General features: G+C 42.4%; 1 protein-coding gene across 6 annotated transcripts in view; it reads right to left on the minus strand.

Moving 5' to 3' along the window:
* CRHR2 (corticotropin releasing hormone receptor 2) overlaps window positions 1-23121 on the minus strand; it is a 132396-nt gene that overhangs the window by 104838 nt on the left and 4437 nt on the right. For 2 of the 6 annotated variants that reach the window (XM_042817072.1, XM_042817075.1), the window contains exon 2: window positions 17619-17712. The exons of 1 other annotated variant lie outside the window; for it this stretch is intronic. In XM_042817072.1, the coding sequence (XP_042673006.1) occupies window positions 17619-17712 (94 nt within the window). Of the gene's footprint in view, window positions 1-16942; window positions 17086-17618; window positions 17713-19842; window positions 19922-23121 lie in introns of those variants that run through there. 3 more of the 6 variants (XM_042817073.1, XM_042817076.1, XM_042817077.1) reach the window with 3 other exon arrangements.

Below are 23121 nucleotides of genomic sequence, written 5' to 3' on the forward strand. Positions count from 1 at the left end.
CTCTGCATGTGACACGAGTAAAAAAGGCCAGAATCTGAAGGAGTGTGTCCTGAGAGATCAAGAACCTTTCATCCATCTCTTACACATCTGTGGAGGAATGTAGATTTTGGCATTTTTTCTGCCATTGCTTCTCTGAGTTGCTTTGGATGTATTCAGCTGTAAGAGATAAGCCGCTCAGCCTAACACATGTGGTAGAAAACGTTTTATTTCCCTTCACTCAGAAGAAATGGCTTTGAATAAACAGTTCTATGACTAATTTTATCAAGACATTCTAACACAGATAGGAAAACTACCCATAATGTGAGAAAATTGGTATTCTTGGCATGTATGAATCTGCTTCAGTCTTTGAACACATGACCAGCTAGAGTTGGGATAAAGTTTGCCAGGTGACGGACCATGCAGGCAGGAGAACAAAGATGCAATATCTGGAACAGGAGTTTGTATCAGTTTCAAAGGCTTTTCCAAAATCTGCAGTTTCCTGAACAAAGAGGCAGATGAACTTACCCTAAATGCCAGTATGAAATCAGGAATGTATCTCTGTTAATCATTTCTCTGTGCTTGGACCTGCAGTGAGTGCTGTGCAAACACAGGCTACAAGTTCTGGGTGAGAACACTCCGACCAAGCAGATGTGTAGATTCTGCCTGCAAGCTGAAATAGTCAATGAAAGAAACAAGAGCATCTGGGCCTGGTTCATCACATTGCAAAGTGTACGTTTCAACCAGATGGATGTGTAAATGCACCTGTCATTGCCTATATAGAATCATAGAATGGCCTGGGTTGAAAAGGACCACAATGCTCATCCAGCTCCAACCCCCTGCTGTGTGCAGGTCACCAACCAGCAGACCAGGCTGCCCAGAGCCACATCCAGCCTGGCCTTGAATGCCTGCAGGGATGGGGCATCCACAGCCTCCTTGGGCAACCTGTGCCAGTGCCTCACCACCTTCTGGGGGAAAATCTTCTGTTGTTTCTGACAATCTCAGTTCTCTACACTAAGCATAGCTAAAGTTAGGTAAGAAGTGTCCTTTGTCCACCCCGAGCATGAGCACAGGTTACTCCTCCAGTACAGGGGGTTGGACTTGATGATCTCTGGAGGTCCCTTCCAACCCCTACAATTCTGTGATACAGACCACTAGGGTTAAAATTCCAGTCCCTACTGAACTCAGTAGGAGAGCATTCCTCCACCAGAAAGCCAGGGTGTCACCTGAAATAAACGCTTCTGAGACAGAGATAGGAGGAGATCAGCTCATTTCACCCTCTTACACGTAAACACCTAAGAGCCTCCCACCATAAAACTTCTCAGAAAAAGAAGCAATCTGCACTTCTTAGAGGAAAATACTGCTCCTCTCCAGAAGATCTGTATGAGACTGTATGCATTACGTTCTATGCATTATGTTCTACACAGCTCTTTGCTGGAGGCAAAATCTGCAGAAAATAGAAGGGACCAAATCCATAAAAGGATTAATTGATGGATGCTGCTCACACCGATTCTCCTCTGAGTTACAGAGGATGCAGTTGTTCCAGTTTAAAAGTCTGTGGAGCAGCTGCAAGGGGCAGAGAAATCTCCAGGCTCCCTCAAAGAAGAGAGGGATCAGTCTATGGACTCTTCTGAATGATTTCTGTCACCCTAAAGGAGATCCTTAAATTGGGTCAGACAAACTGCCTTCTAAAAGTCACTCTTAACCATTAACTATAAGGGATACCTGGGCTGGCATGCTCCATGGGACACGCCTGCACTATAAATCTTTAAAGCTGGGGATAGGGATGCAACCTGTAGGGATAATGAAAGAAAAATAAAGCTTTGGAAATATTTCCCACAAAAAGCACTCAAAAGTATCCAGCCAATGCAAAAGGCTGGGCTTGGGATTTGCTGCTGACTCTGATTCTACTTGTGTGGAAAGTACCTTTTGATACCTTTCAACTGTCAATACAGCCCATCAGTTTGGGAGTGGTGCAATTTTAAGGGCATTGGGGAAGGGGTGCAAACCTCATTTAAGCTTGTGCTTCCCAGTTTAAATACTAAGGGAATGTAGCAGGCTACTGTATACTAGTCTATGAGAAACTACCGGCCTCATTGTCTGAGGAATAAAGAATATTTCTCTTCTGAACATGTTCATATCTACCCAGTGTTGATTTGATTTGGCTTCTAGATACTATCATAATTTGAAAATGAGTAATAACAGTAGTTTCTCTTGTGCCCCTGAATTTCTAATTGGGTTCCCAGTCAGGCTGTGGATGCCCATCTCTGAAGGCATTCAGGGTAGGTTGGATGGGATCCTGGGCAGCCTGATGTAGTGGATGGCAACCCTGCCCACGGTGGGGGGCTTGGAACTAGGTGATCAACGTTCTCTCCAGCCTAAGCCATTCTATGACTCTATGGCTACTGGCCTAGAGAGCCAGAACTTATATATACTGGGTGTACATGGATTTGCAAAGAACAAGGAATAAAAAATCAGGATTTCCAAGCCAGCTGCAGCAACGCAACTGGATGTTCTCAGTTTCATAGTGAGTCACAACTGCCCGTTTCTCTACTGATACAAAAAGGGATTTTGTAATGTTTTCGGAGAAGCTTATCTGCATTTTAATGACCATTACAACTCTCAGAAGCTACAAGTATGAATGGCACTGCCCTGGAGACCTCAAGAGAAAACAAACGTTTCTCAACTACATAATCTCCACTACAGAGTGCTGATGATAAAAAAATGGTATCTTTTCAGGATTAAAGTACATTTCTTCATCATGAATCATTGAAAATGATCTTCAGTGCTACACAAACTGTGGAAGCAGGACAGAAGCCCACAGCAATGGAGAAAAACGTTGAATCACTTTCAGAGCTGCTTTTACCACTCTTCCTAATTAATCCCCGCAGTTTTTCAGAACAGCGTTTTCCCTGGATAATTGCTACTCAGTTTCTGAAAGAAACACCAAAATACATGGTCCAAAGGTTAAAAAAAGAAGATTTGTATGATACCTTAATAGCAAAGAACTGATTGTACCAGCAAGTGGCTAGAATTCATCTCACCTCATTTCAGGCATCCACACTGGAGGGTGAGTTTTCTCCTGCATACCTTACAGTGTAGAAATGTCTCAGACAAGTCCCACTTGTTTTCTGACTAGGCATACATTAAAGAAATTGCTTTGAAAGAGGTTTGTTTCATTCCTGGATCAAATGTAATTCTTTTAATAAATGGATTTTCTCAAATTTTCCAAGCAAGGGTGTTCATTTTTTTAACTCGTCAAAAGAAAACATTTAGATTGATATAAACATAGATTTCTTTTTTCCCCTGTGGCACCAACTGTTGAAAATTAAACACATTTCTAAGGTCAGTCAATATCTGATTTGGAAACAAAACTGAAGGAAAACATTCACCCTGTTCTCCTTGCTATTGGGAGTCAGCAGACTTCATCTCCAGGATGTCTCTAGAATAGAACTGCTGAGCTCTAGAGGGAGTTCCACCACTTCCAATGCTCAACAGATGAAAAGCCCATCAAATTATTACTGGTCCTTTCATAGTTTGTTGTTCACTCCATCCATTTCATATTCTCACTGGACTCGGTTGTCAACAAGTGAGTCAATGACTGCAAAAGAGATGTGGTCAATCAAGACAAGGTGAGCACAGTTTGAGAAGTCTCCACCTTTTCTGAGAGCTGACAGTAAGACCATTGACTTGAATGAAGAGCAAATTGTCTAAATCAGTTTCAGAGGGTAAGAGGAGAGGGGAAATGCCTTGTTTAAAAGCAACCTGTAACAGCAAGTATGTATCTGACTGCATCCTAAATAAAAATCCTGCTGCTCTTCTTCCAGGCTGACGTTATGGTGTTTTTTGTTTGTTCAGGGAAAAAAAAGCCAGTTAAGCAAGCTCTGTTTTCCTTTATGTACACTTGAAAGATGCTTCCAAAATCTTTTCAATGTCCCAGAAAGAAAAAAATCTTCCTAAATTTAAATTTGCTTTATTCTCCTTTAGACATCTAGTAGCAAACAGCAGCATTAACAGAGTGGATTATTTTTTTTTCTTAGATTTGCTTTTGCGTATGGGGAATTTTGTGCTATCACTGCCTTCAGCATTGATGCTGGACATTCTTAAGCAGATGGGAACGGATAACACTCTGACACTAATTGTGTTATATTGTACTTGTGATCCTTGTGGGATCATACGACTCCATGATTTAGTGTTTGGGAACCCTTTGGTACATTGGAGGAACTGAAAGAAGAGCACTGAATGCTCACACTGCCAGCATTTACTTCACATGGCTTTTCTGCAACTGTGTGTTATTATTTTTAATCTGGGTCACATTTAAAAACTGATTTGTAGGTAAGATTGTGTTTAAGTGCTTCTTGGTACTTTTTAGGAGAATCTGTTTTTAAATACTCTGCCATGAAATCAATGTTGTGTTGTGTTGATGGACATGGTTTAGTGGGAGCTATTGGTAACAGGTGAACGGTTGGACTGGATGATCTTTTAGGTCTTTTCCAACCTCGGTGATTCTATGATTCTAATATTGCTTTCTCAGATCTTCCGAATGTTTCAGATTGAAACTGTGACCTTAGAATAGCATCCTGTGAGAAGAAATAGAAATATTTATTAAAAACACTTTTAGAAACTTCGACTGTAGTATCCCAGGGTAATTTCTTCTCCCTTAAGTCTTAAACCAATGATCACGAGCAGAAATGCCAGAAGAAGAAAACCTTAACATCTCCCAGACACCGACCCCAGCAAAGCCCAGCTCTAGAGGCTTCTCTGCCTCATCTCCAAAGACCCCATCTTTCTAACAGTTTGGCAGGCTTAGAATGGTGGGGACTTCAGGAACAGTGCAACAAGGGAGATGTGGAGGAGGGTCTGTGTGTCCTAAGGAGATGGAGAGAGAGAGAGAGATGTCCTGTATCAGCTGTCTGTGGATGAGCAGGAAAAAAAGAGTGGGGAAGAGGCTGGACAGGTGGGAAGAGACGCTGTCTTTCCTCTCCCAAGATTTCTCATCCTTTTCAGAGGCAGTGAAATTTGGAAATCAGCACTGATCCTTTACCTTCTGTGCTCTCTATCAGGAACCAGCTCAGTGAGACCTTTTCATTTGTGAGGAACAGTAAATCAATTTCTCTATAGGCAATCACAACCACACGATCTTGAGCCACGAAGTACAGCTAAGCAACACATGGCAGCTGCAGAGCTGTGAGGTAGGGGCTGCTCTCTGCAAGGACACGCTCTCTCCCAACCACTCCTGATGTCAAAAAATAATCAAAGAAGAAAGCAATGGGAAGAAAGAAGTGAAAGGACACATTCAAAATCATCCAGCAAGATAGTGCAACCGGGGATGGAAAAACATTGCTTCCCCATACAAAGTCTTTGGTCATGTGGCATCATCTCCTCCACCCCGTTAACTCAGGGCTGGAGAGGGCAAAGGGTGGTAATTACAAAGCAGAAATGCTATTTGCAAGATGTAAGGTAATCATGGGAAAAGGTCAAATTTTAAATGGAACACCGTTTCCATCACACATACAAAATAGCTTTACGATGAGGAGGCTTCTCACTTGCTTATTTGTTGCATCGGCCACTAATGGCTGCTTTACCAAACCTGAAGGCAAATTGAAAATAACAGTTTTTAACAATGAATGTTTTAATTTGAGCCTTTAATAAAGGACAACCCGGTTCCATGCCAAACCACAGAATGGTTTGGTTTGGAAGGGACCTTTAAGATCATGTAGTTCCAACCCCCTGCTATAGGCAGGGACACCTCCCTCTAGACCAGCCCATCCAGCTCACAACCCTATCCAGCCTGGCCTTGAAAGCTTCCAGGGAGGGAGCATCCACAGCCTTAATTCCACTATTCAGTGTCTCACCACCACCATCACAGTAAATAATGTCTTCTTAATATCTACCCTAATCTGCCTTCTTCTAGTTTAAAACCATTTCCACTCATCCCTTCGCTACGTGCCCTTACAAAAAGTTCCTCCCAATAAGAGTTCCTCCCTATCCTCTTTCCCCAAAATCATTACTTCCACTCCATGGAACTTCACATCAGTCAAAGAAATCTAAATTCAATCCCATATTTTCCCATGTCAGTTTCAGTTTTGTGCCTCTGAGATTTCTGGAGAAGAAAAATAATAAAAACAAAAGCAAGAGCAGTTGGATCAGTCAATTAGAAGGTATCATTGTGTTTCACGTAGGGATATCTAAAACTTCTGTAATGTAAAAATGTCAGCTCCTTACTTTTGATTGCTGCCTTTTTAGTATCAATCAAATACCATGGGCAGGCTGCTGTGCCAGAACATCTCCAGTTCTAATATTCCTCCAGCAATTGGCTTTGAAGTCTTGGCAAATCTTTCAACTTTTCCCCATTTACGACCATTTTCGAGGACAGACAGTGACAAGGCAAGGGGGAACGGTTCCAAACTAAAATGGGAGGTTTAGGTTGGATATGAGTAGGAAGTTTTTCACCCAGAGGGTGGTGATGCACTGGAACAGGTTGCCCAAGGAGGCTGTGGATGTCCCATCCCTGCAGGCATTCAAGGCCAGGCTGGATGTGGCTCTGGGCAGCCTGGGCTGCTGGTTGGTGACCATGCACACAGCAGGGGGTTGGAACTGGATGAGCATTGAGGTCCTTTTCAACCCAGGCATCCTATGAATCTATGATATATAAAGCAGAATTAAAGGATCCACATATGGATGTTTTTGCCATTAGGTTTTTTTTTAGTTTTTCAATTGGGAAATCTGATCAAAACAAAGTATTCCCATGTGCTGCAACACTGAAAACAAAAAGTAACTGCAAATGCTGATGGTAAACTAAGACACTCGGCAACAGATTCTTCCTGAAACCTCAGGAAGAGTTAAAATGTGCTCCAAAATCTGCAATGCAGACCAAAAACTTAAGTATGCTTTGCTTGTTTCATCTGTAGCCTGTGGAACTGCAGAAAAACTAATAGATAGCACATAATACTGCATGCATTTTTTTTTTCAATTGTGTTTTCTCAAATAAAAGGGATGCATGTCTTTTGTTTTCTTATGGATGTTGACGAAATTGTAACACAAAAATAGAAGGCGTAATCATTTCCACTGTGGATGTGTGTGCTGATGCCCCTCAGCACTCTGCATTCCTGCTGAAAATGTTCCCGTAACTCTTCAAGTTAGGGAAACATTAGCCAAAAGTTTGACAACATAGATGGCTATTCTCATTTTAATTGTCATTTTATGAAAAAAATCATTGCTTGTCCTATAAAGTACATGTACTGAGCTACTTTCTGCTTAGAGATTTGTGTCTTTAATAGTAAAGCAAGATATTTTGTAGCAGCCCGAAAAACCACGTCTTTCCTGCTAATACCAGTTTTACACTGCGTTCTGAGATGGCTTCCTAAGAAATTAAGTACAAAAAGAAGAGCAATCAATCAAAACAGCATGGGAGAACACCAGCCTCATTTCTGAGCCAATAAGGCAGTCTCTCCCAAGGAAAAATAATATGCAGTATATATGGTGCTTGCCAAGTTCACCCGGTGGCTACTGGAGGAAAGGCAATTAGAGCATCTGACATTTATCATTCTTCAAATGACCATATATATACAGATATTATCATATCGTAAAAGCAAAGCAAGTTGGTCGAATAGGACACCATCCATCTTTGGCAGGGATTGTGGTTTTAGCTTGCTAGTTCACATTTGAAAGATTTGATACTCACTGGAGCATGGCTGCACACGGAGGGAGGATTAACCTAAAGATTTCATTCCCATGTTCACAGTGATGAACTCACAAGAAGTGTCCTCGCGCAGATTAACAGTGAAACTGCAGATGTATTTCCCTTTCAATTATTAACTATTTACCCTTTACTTACACAGAAGGCAGAAAGTAATAGTCTTCCACGTGTAGCTAAATCACCTCAGGGATGCTTTCAAAGAAAGAAGGTTCTTAGGAGTATGATTAATTTCCTGTAACCCCAGATACTGCAAAGTAGACATATGCAGCCACGTGGGCCTTAGGCTGTCTCTATAATCAATGAAGAACCCAGGCTTGTTTAAAAGACCAGCACAGCCCTACTGGTCCTGACTGAAGCTCCAGCTGCTGCAGCATCCCATCTCCAACAGCAGCCCTAAGCGAGTGCTTAGCAAGAGCAGGAGATGCATAAGCACTCTCCCAGCCATCGTACTAATCTCAGGGGATTTTCTGAACAGGATGAGCTTTCTCTGGTACAGGAAACCTCTGTGCATTTCAGTGTTAGCTAGGAAGATACTGGCTCCTGAATGCTTGGCCTTACGTACAAGAGGCATCTGCACAAGACAGTTTAAAGAGAGAGCCTTGCAATGCAAACATTCCCTGCACTGCTCGTGGCAGGGTGTTAGGAAGGACAAACAAACCCGCAGACAGGGTAGCAACTTCATTACAACACTATTTAGAGTGATGGAATTCAATTCCTGCAGCGCATTAATGGAGATGAGATACCACACAGCATTTACACCTTTGGGAATCTGTTTCTCATTTGTTTCCTCTGTTAGCCATGGGTACGTGTACTTTAAGTATCTGAATCCACAAACCATCTTTCTGTCTAACATTTACGCACCAGAGTAATATCACTCAGCAGGGTGCATCTCCAGTGCCTGAGTCTTCTTGCATGAGTAAAGATATACACAGGGCAAAGCGGTTGAACAGTTCAGGTCTTAGAGGCTTACATAAATTCTGTTAACATTTTCCATTATCTTTTTCTTATGGAGCCAGCTTGCACACTTTGACAGCTTAATGAGTAAGATGAATGTCTGAAGGGGAAAAAAAAAAAACCAAAAACTTGCACAGTTTTTATTTTGTAATGGAATAAGAAAGCCAAACGATTTAAAGCTGGAGCTTTACAGGTCAGCTTTGCATTTTGCCTAGCTTTAGTCATTAGCTATTTTTTCATATGTGGAATAATGCAATAAGATGCCCCGATCGCAGGGTTGGAGGCCAAGGCAAATCAATTCCATGCTTAACAGATTTTATTCAGAAAAGGCCAAACAAGTTGATGCAGCAGAGAGCTAAACAAGGAAGGATGAGCTGTCAGATGCACCTTTACACTAGGTGATGAATGCAAGCTGAATCTCTAATCTATTTTCTGTATTCACTTTCTAATCCACAGTAGGCCATGAAAACATCAGTAAGTATGAAGCATCATATCACAGAATCATAGAATGGCCTGGGTTGAAAAGGACCACAATGCTCATCCAGTTCCAACCCCCTGCTATGTGGGTTGAACCACAACCAGCAGCCCAGGCTGCCCAGAGCCACATCCAGCCTGGCCTTGAATGCCTGCAGGGATGGGGCATCCACAGCCTCCTTGGGCAACCTGTTCCGTTTGACACCACACTTCCTCAGACCAGCCACTGTATTCTCAAGCAGCATTTCTGAGCACATCTCTCAATATAGCGATGGCAGACAGCAGAAGGTCCCCTTGTTTTTAAGCTTTTGGTAGATAGTGGTAGATAAGGCAGCGCCAGCAGGTACGGGTTCGTACACATGGGCCTAAGCCACATAGGAATTATGATTAAACCTTCACACAGAAATGGATAGAGCTCTGTCTCACCTCAATCTGTCTCTACGGTGGCCGTGACTGTGCCTCGGGAACACTTCTTCACAAGCAGTATGGAAACACCAATTTCCCAAAAGCAGGGAGAAAAAAGGCAAGACAGCCACTGGATGCCAACAAGAACACATTCGGAAGCCCATTCCTAAACTACAGAGCCAATAACAGAGTCTTGATCATTCTATAGAAATCAGAAACCAAAAAAAAAATAATGATTTCCTATCGTAGACCACTTCCTTTCCTAATAATGTCTACCATTAGGAGACCATTTCCTAATAATAATTACCACGTTACACTTTATGTTTCAGAAATCTCATGAACCACCCATCCTCCCAAACAGTGCAGTTTGTGGTAGCACTGTTGCTCTGTGGCTTTGCTCTGTGGAATGGCCACAGTATTATTTCCCTTCTTGGAGGGCTCATCAATTCACAAACTCTTCAGAAATGTGAACCGAAAGGACAGCAGGTGTTCTCATGTAAGACCAGATTCAATGTGAACAGAAAAAGCACTACATCTGTTCAGTAAATCTCTACAAAATGAGAAGCTCTGCAAAGTGTATTTTTATCTGCCAAATGTAAGAAAATATCTAATTTAGAAACTGCACTCGGCAAATGGTAGTTATTGTATCAAACGTGTAAATCTGAAGATTTAAGCCTAGTTGATGAAGCATGGTGTTGTAGCAGTCACTACCAAGCATTTGCTCAGAACATGTCACACAGCAGTGACAGATCCAGGATTCAGATATGCCAAATAATACATCTCAGTGGCACGTCCCCACTGTAACATGTTTCTGCTTATGGGCTCTGCCTGTGCTATTTGCATTTTGCTCTGTTCCATTTCCATTTCCTTACCCTTCACTGCTGCATCTCAGGCTGGCAGCATGGAACCTCCATGCCAACGCCATCAGACTGATTGACGTCAGTGCTTCTACTCCTCAGTGGGATCATGGGATCTGCCCTGACTGCATGCCATCAGCAGCCCTATTCTACAGTCAGACCCACATACCCAGCACCTCTGTCACTCCATGCAGTTGTGCTACAGATGGGTTTTTTTTTGCCAGTTCAGTGCTGATGCCGTTAAGAGACTTTGCTGATGAAGGTGTTTGAAGGTTGCTGCCTTCCTGCATAATGCAAAGTCCAAGGAAAGTGATTACTGACAGTAAGGTTGTTGATAGTTCATTCTAAACCACTTCTAGTGTGGTTGGTCCCTCTTCTAAGTCAAGGCTATTTCACTGAGTAGTGTACAGAGGTTCTGCACAAGTGCCCATATATGGGGTCAAGGCACTGGAGCAAGTTCTTATTAAAATACATTTTCACATTCAGAATCAAAGCAAAAGTCAGATCACAAACTATAGGGACTCTTTTTAAAAGCGCAGGAACAAAGGAAAAACAAAACCCCAATCTCTCTGTGTTGCTGTCACCACTGTGATGGCTGAGAGCTTCACAGCCTCATTTCAGGCTGACAGCTTCACTGCCCAAGGAGGCTGTGGATGCCCCATCCCTGCAGGCATTCAAGGCCAGCCTGGATGTGGCTCTGGGCAGCCTGGTCTGCTGGTTGGAGACCCTGCACGCAGCAGGGGGTTGGAACTGGATGAGCACTGTGGTCCTTTGCAACCCAGGCCATTCTATGATTCTGTGATTCCATGATTTCTACAGCCCAGAGATTTTTTTTTGCGGTAAATTTTGGAAGAACTGGTCAGTCTTTGGATATCAGGAGCAAGTGTGGGAAACTTCACTCGCACATGTTTTCACATCTCACCCATAAAAATGTTGCCAAAAACAAGACTTCATTTATTTATTTCTTCATTTATTTTACCAGCAAATAATCCTTGCTGGTGGGACACAGACCTTGCTGGGATGTTTGCACAGTCCCTTAATACCTAAGAGTTTCTGCACAACCTCAGCCTTGAACTGACCCAGATTTGAGAAATGTAGCATTTTAAATTATAAGGACCAGCGACAACAATATGAATTGTGCAATACTGCACGCTGCACTCAGCTTTATTTTGGGAAGTCCAAACAAGCAGCACTGGACTAAATGCCTGGTATGTCATATGAGGCAGTGAGAAAGTAAACCACCATCATCGCCTCTATTTAAACAGTGCCACTGCAACATCTGAAAATAGGAAGTGCTAGGAAGTTCACTCGTGTCCTCAGTTCAAGGTCTGCTCGAGCAAACGCTGTTGTTCAAGGTTAACTTTATGCCCATGAGCAGTAACTGAGTTGTGTGGATGTGACAAAAGCATGTTCTTGAGAGCCCAATGGACAGACCATGCTCCAGCCAACAGGCTGAAGCACCAGGAGCACAAAGCAGACTTTAAAATAAATAGCTGATCCAAGTATCATCACGGATGGAAGGGCTCACTAATGCAACCTGCTGGGAAAATCTGAAGGGAAACTGTGAGAACTGCTGCCACGCCATAACTGTGGAGGGATATTTAAAGATGTAATCAGGCCAAACTTTCTGTTTCCAAGAAACTGAGTAGGGCAGTGCACAGAAATAAATAACCCCTAGAGCAATGAGTGTCTCACCTACGCCATTTTGGATAGGAAGCCAGTTATAGAATATGTTTGTCTGTCATGAAACTTCCATTTGCTAAAAGAACGATAGATTGAAACTGACTTCTAAAAATAACAATAGTCAGCCAAGCAAAATCTGCAGCATATGAGCATTCATGACAGTTTTCTTCGGTAGCCATCATCTTGTTAGAGAGTATTTCATATGCGTTTCGAGCTACAAATCTGGATTTAACTCCCATTTTGCTGGCCACATGATGTATGTCAGACCTCAGTGAAATTCCCACTTGGAAATGCCTACATAAGGTGCCTAGATGGAGTGGAACCTCTAGTTCAACTCATCTAGCTCACCCAGTACTGTGAGAGTCAATGGAGATCTAAGGAAGGACTCGGATGACCACACGTAGGCACCCAGTGCCACCAGATCCCTGAGACATTCCTCCAGCCAGCAGCAGCTGTTCCAGAGGACACAGGTCTCTTGTGGGTTCTGTGCCATATCTGCCAGCCCCACAGGTCTCAGGTGCTCTAAAGCATCTCAGAAGGCACCAGGACACTAAATCCAATCCCAGTGACAATAATGGGAGATCAGACACTAAATTTACATGTAAACACGAATACTCAAGTTGACAAATCTGTGAGTTGAGCCCCATCCCTGAGTCCAGGATAGCCCTGATGAGAGCATGCTGGCTCCTAACCACGTGCACTTCCAGTTATTACCTTTTGCTCTCAAACTCCCAAGCTCACTATCCTTCCAACAGGCTTTGAGCTTGCCTTAAGAGAAGGCCTGTGTTGCTCTCATGCTGGAAAGGGAAGAATCTGGATGACAAAGAAAGTCTTCTAAACACAAACGAGAGAACCCTTTCAAGTTACAGCAGCACAGATAAAACCTCCATAAATAAAACCTAGAAAACTCAGATTTTGTTCAAACAAAGCTCCGAGAAGACAGAAATTATGTAAAAATGAAACCATTCACCATGTCTGCAAAGTCCATTTTCTCACAAATAGTTACAAAAATTTGTTTATAGATGTTTGCACTTGTGACAAGTTCACTGAAGCATATCCATCTAGGGACATAATCAAGGAACTAAAAGCATTTAATGAATCATCAGCTTCAGAGTGGGAGAAACACTGTGCTTAGTATCAAGTGTTCATACCTTTTCTGACCAAAAAGGGTGGGAAATCAATTTCTGAAGATACACTCGACGATTTTTCATGTTTAAAATAAAGCTTTACAATTATGTATTTTTTTTTCTTGTATGTGAATATTTCAAATTAAAGTTAAGAGAAATACAGTGCCTGTAACAGAGGTTAAGTATTTAATTGGTTCTCCAAGTAAAGCCTTCAAATTTTCATTTCAACAAGAAAGCCACATTTTAGGATGCTGTTTCCCACTTCATAGGGTTTTGTCACCACTCTACACAAACGTACACATCCATGTACTCTCCCCAGTACTTTTCCTAACTGGAAATGGAACTAGATCCATGATACTTCAGTGGTATTCAAAAGTCAGAAACAACCCGTCTGAAATAGTGCTTGCTTATGTCACAAGTTTGATGAGGTTCACTGTGGGACCTTTAAGATGTTCAAGGAAGAATAAGAACACAGCTTTTATGATCTTTCCTCTTTTGCCTTATTTGAAGCACTGGAGAAGCCCCAAGCGTGACTCACTGTGCCAGCAGCAGAAGAAACGATAGAAATCTCCAAATGGAGTCAATTAGTTGATGCTTGACCAGCAACGCTGAGAAGACGTGTTGGAATCCAACACTGGACACATCCCTTTCATACTCTGAGAGGATCCCTCTGCTAGAGCTTCCTCGTAGACTTAAGAAGACAACACCAAAGCAGTATAGTACAGATTTTGTACACATGGAATCCTACACTACTGAAGGGATTTATGCCCTCTCTGTGGGACACCACTCTTTCACCATAGTATGAAGTGACCAGAATAGGGGCAAGGAACCATGCCTGAACTGAAGAGGATCCAGTTAAAGAAGAGCAAGGCATCATTTTGTTCTCTCAGTGAATCCCAGAACTTCATGAAATGGAGTGCATGACACATCTAATCTAGTGTCTCCCATTTAGTGGATTGTATGAATAGCTTTAAATACCATAAATGCAAATTACAATCTTCAGTGCGAGTAAAGGAAAAGAGAGAAAACAGAAAATGTTATTCCTATATTAACACAGCAATTACAGTGGCACTGGCCATTCACCTTCTTTCAAGCCTTCAGTTTTGGAAAGAAAATCCTGTTTTCAGATTAATAAGGTCTTAAAGATTGCATCCAAACAAGTTAATGGACCAAAAAGTGGAACAACAAGACTTGCACAGAGATCAAAAGTGAGTAGGAAGAGATGGAACACAGGACTTGTAGTCTGTAGTGGAAATACGTAAGATGGGAAAATGAAAGGAAGCACGACAAAACCCACTGAAAAAAACCAACATAACAAACCCCACATTACTATGAACAGAGGGCTCACCTCCTCTGAATAAAAATTCAAGCTCTAACTCATTGTGGGTATCAGACAATATATAAAGAGTTACAGTCAAGTGGACATCTTGGAGATTAATGTAATTGCAGTCACAGCATATGAAGAGATTACAACACCAGGAACATCTTCAGCTGAACCACTGTAGAATAATCAACCAGTATCTCTTTCATATGAAAGAGAAGTGAGAATAAAACAAAATTCCTCTTCAGGTCCACAAATATACACACAGTCCCATCAAGCTCAGAAGCTGCACCCAAGCAATCATGAAGGCATTATTCAGGAATTTTTCAAGGAAACAAAACCCAATAGAGTGAGTGAGTTATATTGCATTTCACCTCCTCAATTGCTTGGTTTAAATCACTTCAGACTGAATTTACAAAGTCGTTCACTCAGCAATTTGTTGCACTTACACATAAATGAAAATCTCAAAGCCATTCTACTCCATCTGTCTGGGAGGGGGAGGAAATTAACATATTGGACTAATTAACAGCACCCTCTGAAAAAGAGACAAGGAAAATATCCAATTACAAAACCTGCATGTTTCTGTTCTGCCAGCTATAAATAAAGATCGTTCAATATGGCTCTCCTTGGGTTATTTATTTTTTTTTTGGTGGATTTATTTTCCTCTGTCACAGATTATATCTGCACTGTGTCAAAGACTGTGAGCCAGAGAAAAGCCTCAGACATACAGACAACAGTTCTGGTCTGATTCTGCACATCTGTAGTGCTGGGCAGAGGACACCAAAGTTCACTGTGATAGATCCTTGCTTTCATAAGGGTCCAAAGTTCAAGATGCACACAGTAACCTAATTCTGGGTATCAAAATACAGAGTTATTCATAAGAGCTTTTATTCTTTTATCCCTTTAGGAGAAAAAACAAAAACAAGCAACCATTTCACAAGCATAATACCTCTGTCTCCTTTTAGATCTTCCTTTAGGATGCAGTAATGCCCTGCAATTTTGACAAGAACTTCACTGATGAGAAAGAGGAGATCTCTGTGCTGTAGACCTCCATTTTTAATGAGAAGACTCATGGCTGAAAAGCACAGACCTTTCTGAAGACCCTGCAATTGTCATGTAAGACAAGAAGAGCTTATGGTGTTGAGAAGCACCACCTTGGTGCTCCACCACACTGATCACACCAAGAAAAATGTACACTAGTATGTCTCACAGCCGTGCTTGAACCTAGGCCTATGTCCAACCTGCCTGAAAACGAAGCAGCTTAGAGGTTTGCTACTTGTATAAGCCCAAGCTCAAAGAAGATGGCAGGCTCATAGGGTTTTGAAGCACACTGCAGGCGTCACAGGAAGGTATATTCAATAAACACCCTATGAAGGTATGTTGGGTTGTCTCTACATAGCAATCGAGTCTCATTAAATCTAGGATAGTGCTTTACTTCTTTGATCGGTGATACCTTACAATCATAGAGCGATGTAAGAGACTTCTGTGGGTTCTCTCTACCTTGTTTATCTTGAAATCCTATTATAATAGTTGCATTCATAGATGCAAATAACCCAGAAAATTAAATTTTTGCCAACAATTGAGAAGCGAAATGTTTGCCAACTTTTAAGACAGTCTGCTGTAAAATTTAGTTCTTTGCAGTAGAAGCCATGGAAAAGAAAGCATACACTATGAATTAATTGAGAGTTTTACAATAGTATTTACAAAAATATTCAGAAGTCAAAGAACACCTGAAAGAAAGGTCCAAAGTTATGGAAGCTTTCACAAAACTTCATTTATCTCTCCTTTGTTTCCAGCCACAAAATGGTCATTAAAAGTTATACAAGTGAATATGCCACAAGGCAGTTGCTCCCTGGAATACAAAGGCACGAGTTACAGAGCTCAGGCTGGATTCATAATACAGGTCAATGCACCCATTTATATGCAGATGAAGAGGCAGTTAAGGCAACACAACTTTCAGACTTCGGTCTGATCAGAATATTTAGATCAGTTTATTGTCCTTAAGTCAAACACAACTGATCTGATATAGCATATGGAAAGAATTTTTCTTCCTTGAACCTCATTTGCTTTGTCATTTCTCTAGGCTGGAGAACTGCATGATTAATTACAAGACAATTTAAGTTCCTCCCTCTATGAGGATTTAGTGTGGGGAAAGCATAGTGCAAAGCAGCAAAAAACCCTACATCTGCCCCCAGCAGAATCACTCATTGCACCATGCACCCTCAGTCCTCCTGCAGAGGAGTGACTGACTTTCAGTGCGCCTCTCCTCCTCCAAAGCAAAGTCAGATTCAGTTTCACATCTCTTAATCAACCACTTACGTGTTGATGCATTTTAGCCAAGAATCAAACACACGAATCACTGCTTTGCTCTGTTTTAAAAGTGGAATAAGGAAAGCCTGAAATCCTCCTCATATCCTTCTCAGTCCCTCCTCCTGCCTGCATTCACCTTCTGAAGAATCTGTGCTGTTCCATTTTCCCTTCGTCCCAGTGCTGTCTCCGTCTTCTATCAGAAAAGACTTATCTCCTAACATGAAAAGAGTCAGGCTTTGAAGATTTAAGATCAGGAAACAGAAATTGTAAAGTTAAAATGTTAAACATGCTTTGATTTGAAGGACTGATGTCTTTCACAGAAAATAATCCATCGGCCTGACTGAAATGGTCCAAGGTTCATCTCTGGCTTAGATAAGCTGTCAGTCAGGTCAGAGAACCTGTGAATGCCATACAAGGACAGGATTTGGCTACTGTGGCCACCTTTGCCTGCCCAGGCTGGCTATTCCACGTGGCACCTGGAGAACTGCAGACAGCCTGTGACACTGAATCCAGACCCGTCCAGATACAGGCACTGGAAGTACAGCCCCTCAATGATGTTATTGGTGTTGACTCAACAGATTAAATTACCAAAAAAAAAAGCTGTCATTATTCCTGCACTTGAAGCTCTTTCCAGGTGTGCAAAATTCAAAGTTTTCTCTCCACCTCACATCGCTGTATGGTGCTGCCAATGAAATTTCAAGGCTGGAAGCACTATGTTTATCTCAGCAGGGAAAGATGTTCCTAGAGCAAGGACACTTTGAAAACAGATCCTACAGTAACAAGAAGCCACTGAGAAACCGAGAAATAAATACCTGTGACATTGGTGCGGGCTGACAAAGCTTCACAGTACTTTTCCAGCAGAACAGACAAGGGCAGGTTCACAGAAGATTCACAGTGGAGAACTATCTGGATGAACAGACAGAAGCAGCACAAAACAAACAGTAAAGCAGCAGCAAAGGGCAGAATTTCTTCATCATGACTACAAAACCCCCCAGCATTTCACAGCTGTTCCCATTCACAATCAGTTTGGGAACAAACAATCCCTTACGACAGAGAAACTTATGGTTATATCTGCCTTGGTTTGTGACAGCAGGTTTCACTCGTCTGCCTACAGGCAGACATCTACAAATGAACCACGTACACTGGATCTTTTCTTGTGCCAGCCACTCAACGGCTTTACCAAAGCCCAGGGCACAGTTCAGCTCTCCTAACAGTATATGCCTACAATGGAGTAAGTGAATCAAATCCCATTGAAGTCTATGGGTTAAATTTTTATCAGCTACACTTAAAAGCCTACCTGACTACTAAAAATCATTACATAGTCAAGAAGGAGAGGCTCAATTACCAAAGGGCAAGGGTGAAGTGCTGGAACAGCTGCCCAGAAAGGCTGCGGATGCCCCAGCCCTGGAGGTGTTCAAGGTCAGGTTGGATGGGGCTCTTGGCAGCCTGGTCTGGTATTAAATGGGGAGGTTGGTGGCCCTGCCTGCAGCAGGGGGGGTTGGAGCTTGATGATCCTTCAGGTCCCTTCCAACTGAAGCCATTCTATGACTCTATGATAAAAGACTTGAAATAAGTGCTTCCACTGCCTGCATGGGGAAAGGTGGCATCCCTGTGATGTGATCCATTGCTCAGAGGGCAAGTGTTAGCAAGAGTAAAAGTAGCATCATCAACGTGGCACTTAAGGAAGCTGCAGGCTCAAGATAGGACAATAGCACCAAATAGATTTTAGGAAATGTACATGCAGAGATGAAACCAAGAAATATGTTGTCATTTTCAAGCTTGAAAATTAAAATTATTGAAGTACCCTCTGCAGACAAAGGACAAAAGACAATAGAATTATACATCTCAAGGTGCAGCTGAATTGGGAGCAAGAGAAGCTCTTGAAAAGCCCTTGATGAAAGGCAGCACTAAAAGTGCTGAGAAAATTCAGGAGTCACACATCAATGACAGAAACCTCCATTTTCACACTGTGAAACAAAATCTTCCTGACTTCTTCTGAAGGGATGTGAAGCCCTGACAACAGACAAAATGCCTTTGCTTTTCTGCTTATGCAGAATGACTAACATAACACAGGGAAACAGCCACAATCTTTGAATGCTGACACTATATTTCAGTGCTTTCAGATGCATTAAGTGACTGCAGAGCCCTTTTTATATCACCCAATTCCCTGCTGCTCAATAAGAAGTGGAATGAATGACCACGACAATAGAATTCATCAGCAGTGTTGGTCTGGAAAGAACTTTTCTTTGTACAGTACCACTTCTATGCCTTTCTCACCACTTCTACGTCTTTCTCACTTCGCTGTTATTTTACATAGGAGGAGGTCTTGAAAAACAAACAAAAATCCTTTCTCAAATTTTATTCTCTTTGAACCAATATGATGATCTCCAGCAGGAAGATTTGAACCTCAGCTTCCCGTAGCAAAGCCTTGGAGCCTGGTGGTCAGGACAAGGAGATGTGCAAAGGCCAGGGCTGCCATCCTGAAGGGACAGCACTTCAAGCCAACCTGCCTGAAAGCAGACTCTGTTATGGTTGTGTCAGAACCAGCCACGTGAGCTGACATAGCAGACGTAATTTGTCCCTCCTATCTCTCCACCCTTCCGCCTCCTCTCAGGCCAAAGCACTTGGCTCAGTTCAAAGAAGAAACTTGAGACATCTCCATGCACTGTAAATACACTGCATGTTCAGCTGTCCGCTTCCTAAGATGACGGGAAAGAACAGACAGAGGTCGAGTTTAGCACAGCATGCGTAGGAACGAAAAAGGTTAAATGTCACATTTGCTTTAGGGTCAACTTGGGTTCATTTGGCTAGAGGGAAAAGCACCTTCTGCTTCTTATGTTGCTTTTGCTTTCATTTTCTCTCCATTAACCACAGCGAACAGCTTTCGTCTGTATGATATTTTTCAAAACCTGTATTTAAAGCAGGCAAACCCTAACAATTAATATTTAAAAATATTTGTAAAGAATACAACAATAATAAAGAACAGCAAAATAAGGTGTTGCCTCTTGATTCCTACTAGAAGACTACTTTACTCACACAGCATTTCTCCTAAGACAGCCAAGTCCTCTTCCCATCGAGTCAGTTCGGTGTTATCTTGCATATTAACCTGAAATGTCTACCTTAATTTCTACTGAGGACATCAACAAACAAACGAAAGCAATGCATGAGACAGAAATTAAAGTGAAATGGAGTCTCTTAGTGTCTCAGCAGGGAGGCCACCTATTGGTCTGCAGACCTGTTCTGACTGCAGAACAACGTACAGTCAGTGTCCTGCCTCTCCTGTGCTTATCTTCTTAGATCTTTTCCCTTGGCCATGATCAGTGTTAATTAATTCGTTACAGGTCTTTATCTCATGTCACTCACACTGGAGAGGTTGGTCTCTTCTCTCAAACACAAAGAAATGGTCACCGTAACACAAACGAGTCCAAATGGGTATGAATGGGATCCAAAACTGTCAGTACAGGCATGAGATCTCCAGAGAGATGGAATGGACAGCATCTTGAAATTTAACTATATCATAATAAAAAGCAGAAGAGGATGAAGTCAGCATGACTGAAAAGTGCAAAGAGCTGAAGTGGGAGAGGATGACACACAACAGTGCAACATTTGCTGTCAAGATAAGGGAGGGATGCTCGGGAGGCAGTGAATGCCAAACATGGACAGATGCATACACTCTGCTCTTCCATTCTCATATAAGAACTCCCAGATGCTGTATTTCAGTTGTCTAATAGCAGCCAACTTTTTCGAGAAAGCTGTTAGGGATGTATGCTGCAGATATATACATTCAACAACATTAATCCCTACTAAATCACAGAATCTCAGAATGGCCAGGGTTGGAAGGGACCTCAAGGATCACGAATCTCCAACCCCCTGCCACATGCAGGGCCACCAACCTCCACATTTAATACCAGACCAGGCTGTCCAGGGCCCCATCCAACATGGCCTTGAACACCTCTGAGGACTGGATCCACAACCTCTCTGGGCAGCCTGTGCCAGCACCTCACCACTCTCACAGTAAAGAAATCATCTTTAGACACCAAATAGAAAAGGATAGGTAAAAGCATTCTTCATGGCTAGAGAAGACATGAATCTGACATGTCCTTTTGGACACATTGAGCAAGATGACTCAGCCTTCCAATACCAGTTTTGCAGTTATCAACCACAAAACATACACTTGGTCCACAGCTGTCAGGATTTAGATCCATCTTCTATCTCCACTGCCACATACAGTTTCAGGCTAAAGTAGTATCTATACCCCGTAAAGACTCATCCCGAGTACAGATCTGCGGTGACAGATTAGTCAGTAGGCAATTCAAATTAATTAGGTTGAGAAATCCTTCTGGCTCGAAGGCAACCTGAAGCTCTCCAAATGCACCATTTCTACAATGAGATCAAGTATTCACCTGAATGTAAGCCACAGCAATTTTTAGAGCTGTGTAACAGAATTGGAAAGGAGCATTTCAGAGCAGCAGCCCAATTAAATGCCAGAAATGTTTGCCCGTACCCACAGAAGCTCAGTTTAGGGAATCAGATGCATCTAACTTTGCCTTGAAAATACAATTAGTGGAAAGCTTAACACAGCAAATTCAAAGCAAATCCCACTCCTCAACAAAACCCATACCTTGTTCAAATACAGCTAGGGAGCTTCCAGGGCATATGGGCATCAGTAAAGATTTACAGGGCCTCCTGCCATCACCAGTGTTTGCCAATGAAAACAGATGCTTTGAAGACAGCCTGGGAGAGGAGGGGATGGCACTTTCCTGTAGTAAAGATGGTTACTTTCCTGTCCTGCAGTTCCTTTGCACCCAAGATGTATGCAAGAGAGATGGTAACTCAAAGACAGTGCCAGAAGGCCATCACAGTGGAAATATTTTGCTTGCTGAAGAACCAAAAAAAATTCAGTCCTATGCTTAAGATATCTTAGGCCTTTCCCAATTCTGTTGCTTAGCTTTGCTTAACGCAGCAGCATTTGGTTGCATGCAGTCATTTGGCTCTGCTTCACCAAAAAAATAATTTCCATTCGTGACAGAAGGTCTAAATAGAAGTTTTCACAAGAATCTGCAACCTGAAGCCTAAGCCAGCTAAGGTTACAGTAGAAGGACAGATTGCAAGCACACTTCAAGGAAAAGCCTCCTTTTCGAGTCATCCTTCAGCTCTTTCACCCCCCTGTCACTACCTGCCTCTAAATTAATCCCAGTGGCTACACAAAACTGTGCTGCCAGCTACTGATCCTCAGATGAGCTGGGAGATGCTGCTCTATGATCTTAGTGCCCAGCAGGTATTCTGCAGTTCTTCCAGAAAGTCTGGAGAAGCAGAATGTGCATCTGCAAGGAACGGGAAATGTGACCTCGGTTCAATAAATCGGCCACACACACGTTTAGTTCTGAGCATGAAATGAAATTCAGAAATAAATTAAAAAGCCTCGAGCATCTGCTACACTGAGACAACAGCTAAACAGCACTGCTGTCTTCCAAACTTGACGTTACAACTTCATTAAGCATCTGCCTATGTGCTCTGCTGATTAAGGGTGATGGGGGGACATCACTCACTGCATGCACTGTGTGCCTTCTGAGTCACAGCATGCAAAGGGAAACTGTTCAAAGCCACCCATCAGCTGGGTTTGTCCGACCAAATCTCTCCCAAAACAAAGAGATATTAAAAAGGATTAAAGCAATGTTTGAATCACGGGCCACATTTGTCTTCAAATAAAACTGTAGAAAGGACAGGTTTTTAGTTTCATTACACTTGAAGAGTTTTGCTCCTCATTGCCCATAACCGTAAATATTCTGTTCAGTATCTGGAAGGGCAGCAAGCCTTTCACAGCTCTGGCTTCACATCAGCCCTTATGCTAAGACTTTACACTAGGACCACGACTAATTCCTTCCTTCATCAATATTTGTGGAATTGGCTTGCTGGGGGATTGTTACTCTATGAAGGGTCTCTCACATTCACTGTGGTCTTTATTGCAGATCTCCCAGCAGAGAAGACAACAGGCAAGAAGAGGAAAGATCCTCACTCCTGATTTGGAGCTCACCTACTCAAAGTCCTGTCTCCCAGCCATCACTCTGGCCTTCCTCCCTGCTCTGAAAGAAACAAATGACAACAGAAGGTGCAGCCTGGCTCCCAGACATCCTCACTCCAAAGACAAGGAAATTGCAGGAGCAGCACAGCAGCTCCAGGGCCTGCAACAGAGAAAGCTGAACAGTTGTGCCTATGATGTCCACATTACAAAGCTCTGCCAGAGCTGCTGGCTCACACACCATCCCTCTGCTCCTGCTGGCATGAAATTCCTGAAACCCAAGCTATGGCTGGGCT

Source organism: Centrocercus urophasianus, unplaced genomic scaffold, assembly GCF_019232065.1.
Source record: "Centrocercus urophasianus isolate 14NV4802_14NV808 unplaced genomic scaffold, USGS_Curo_1.0 seq_16, whole genome shotgun sequence".
NCBI classification, from domain to species: Eukaryota; Metazoa; Chordata; class Aves; order Galliformes; family Phasianidae; genus Centrocercus; species Centrocercus urophasianus.